At 41.1% G+C, this 2204-nt stretch overlaps 1 protein-coding gene across 1 annotated transcript in view; it reads right to left on the bottom strand.

Moving 5' to 3' along the window:
- Positions 1-1472: 1472 nt before the first annotated feature.
- Positions 1473-2204, bottom strand: part of LOC107101566 (keratin, type I cytoskeletal 9-like) — a 2444-nt gene continuing 1712 nt past the window's right edge. The window contains exon 3 of the mRNA XM_015400521.1: positions 1473-1510. Within this exon, the coding sequence (XP_015256007.1) occupies positions 1473-1510 (38 nt within the window). The remainder of the gene's footprint in view (positions 1511-2204) is intronic.

The following is a 2204-nucleotide window of genomic DNA, read 5'->3' on the forward strand; positions in this document are numbered from 1 at the left end:
TCTGTTCCTACCGATCACAACCCCTCCAGGTGTCAGTGTTTGTTCCCACATGGACAATAAAATAACCTGGAATAATGATGGAAGTCCCAAGCGGGGAGATATCCAACATTCAACCTATAGGCCAAGACAACATGCAGAGACCTCCCCACTAACCGAAGGCCAAACAATCCGAATCTCTCATCCACCAGACTGAACTCTAACACCAGACAGCTGAGCTCAAGGGATGCAACCCCATCCCAACTGTCTACCTCTCCCCCTGGGCCTCTCTAGAGTAGAAGAGAGTCCAACCCCTCTCAAAGAGTTGGGTTCCAGAGACCAGCTATGCATGGAGATGAGCCTGACTAGTTTTAGGCATTGTCCATGTTTACAAAGCTTGATACTGTTTTTATTAAAGAAATGTTTTTAAAACACTATACCTGTTTATTAATTCGTTCAATATACTCTGAAATGTAATAATGTAAATAATGAGGACACTCACTGTGGGCGTGACGGGTTGATCAGATGTTGCAGCTCTTTAATGTGCTGGGCATAGGCTGTTGGGGAAACAAGGAAGGGAAAGTGATCCTTTGTTACATGAGATATAAAATAGCCCAGGTTGTTATAAGTTATAAATCCTATAACATTCCATCCGTCTCTTCCAACAAATCATTCCAACTAGTTCTCGTAAATATGACTGTCTCTCTAAAGTGCCTTGAGATTACATATGTTGTGAATTGGCACTTTATAAATAATAATCGGTTGGACTATAGTGGCTACTTCTGATCTAAGGTACGGTCATAATTAATTCTTTTTTCCAGATTGAAATTACGTTTTTTATATATAAAAAAAAACTGTTTTTGAACAAACTTTATAGTCTCAATGTTGCTCCATATGGTTCATACATATTCAGATTTACCTTGTCTTAATCAGAATACCTCAAGTCAGTTATCACACTTAAGCCACAGCAGAAGTGCACCATCATCATTAGTAGCAATGTAGAAGCAGTTTTATTGTCTTATATATCCTTACACGAGGCCCTATACTTAGTTAGCAACAAAACAGTACATGCTAAAGGTCAAGTATGAGTCTTACAAATAATAAAGTCCCTAATGCCTTATTCGTACGGAATTAGATGATGTATGAGGAGGTTTGGCATAAACAAAGAACATCTGTATAAACATTCCTCCGAGTGTCAAATCAACCGCTGGTGTCTTTCGACATGATATTCCTGTGCATGTGCAGTTACGTAATGCGATGTTGAGACTATAAAACAACTGAGAAGACATGAGTGTTTCGGGGGATAACTTAATTGTGATGATGCATTGCTGGATGTATGAACTGTTTAAGACAGCTGCATGAATTCGGTTTTGTAATTAAATGTTTTCCCCCCCTCAGGATGATAAAATGGTGTGAATCGTGGCCTTCTTTCTGTCATAAGGGAATTCTACCAATGAGCTTCCATAAATTGGCGAGCCAGCCAGGTGGTTGGTGGTTCAGTTGGTGGTTGGTGGTTCAGTGGTAGAATTCTCGCCTGCCACGCGGGAGGCCCTAGGAAGAAGCTAGGACCTGGAAACAGTATGCTTCCTGTTGCCAGGGACCTCCTGATGTTCGTCATAATTCTTTGCATGACAGAATGTATAGGCACAGCCCACCTCACAAAGTTTAACAAAAATCCAATATTATTTAGTAATATGAACTATATGTGACACATGCCGTGTAATGACATCCGTAAGGCTGAGAGCTGTCATGATTCAGTGCTGCTGTTCGGACCTCCTTTCCTACCTTGCATAGTGTTCTTGCTGTCAACCAATCAAAAGGTGAAGGAAAATGAGCTAGGTTCAATTGGTAGGAGCTACAACAATTAAAAATGTTTGAAAATAACAAGGTTTGCTGCAAGTGTGCGTTTAAGTCTGATAAAATCCTGAGTACCCCGTTCAAGACATAAAGCTTTGTTTGAGGATTAAATTATGATATCTAAGACTACACATTTGTAACCATCTTATTGTGGGGAGTGGCAGCCTACTGCTTAGGGCATAGCAATTGGATCCTGAGCTTGTGAGTTTGAAACCCACTCCCACAGCCTGCCACTCTTAGTCTCTGAGCAAGACCCTTAACCCCCGATTCCTCCCCGGCACTGCACAGTGGCACTCAAAGGAGCCACTCACTCATAGGATTAGTAACTCAAATGATGAGTTAAGTCCTCCAATGGGAGATCAATAAAGTTT

Source organism: Cyprinodon variegatus, unplaced genomic scaffold (genome assembly GCF_000732505.1).
Source record: "Cyprinodon variegatus isolate N-32 unplaced genomic scaffold, C_variegatus-1.0 Scaffold1114, whole genome shotgun sequence".
In the NCBI taxonomy this organism is placed as follows: domain Eukaryota; kingdom Metazoa; phylum Chordata; class Actinopteri; order Cyprinodontiformes; family Cyprinodontidae; genus Cyprinodon; species Cyprinodon variegatus.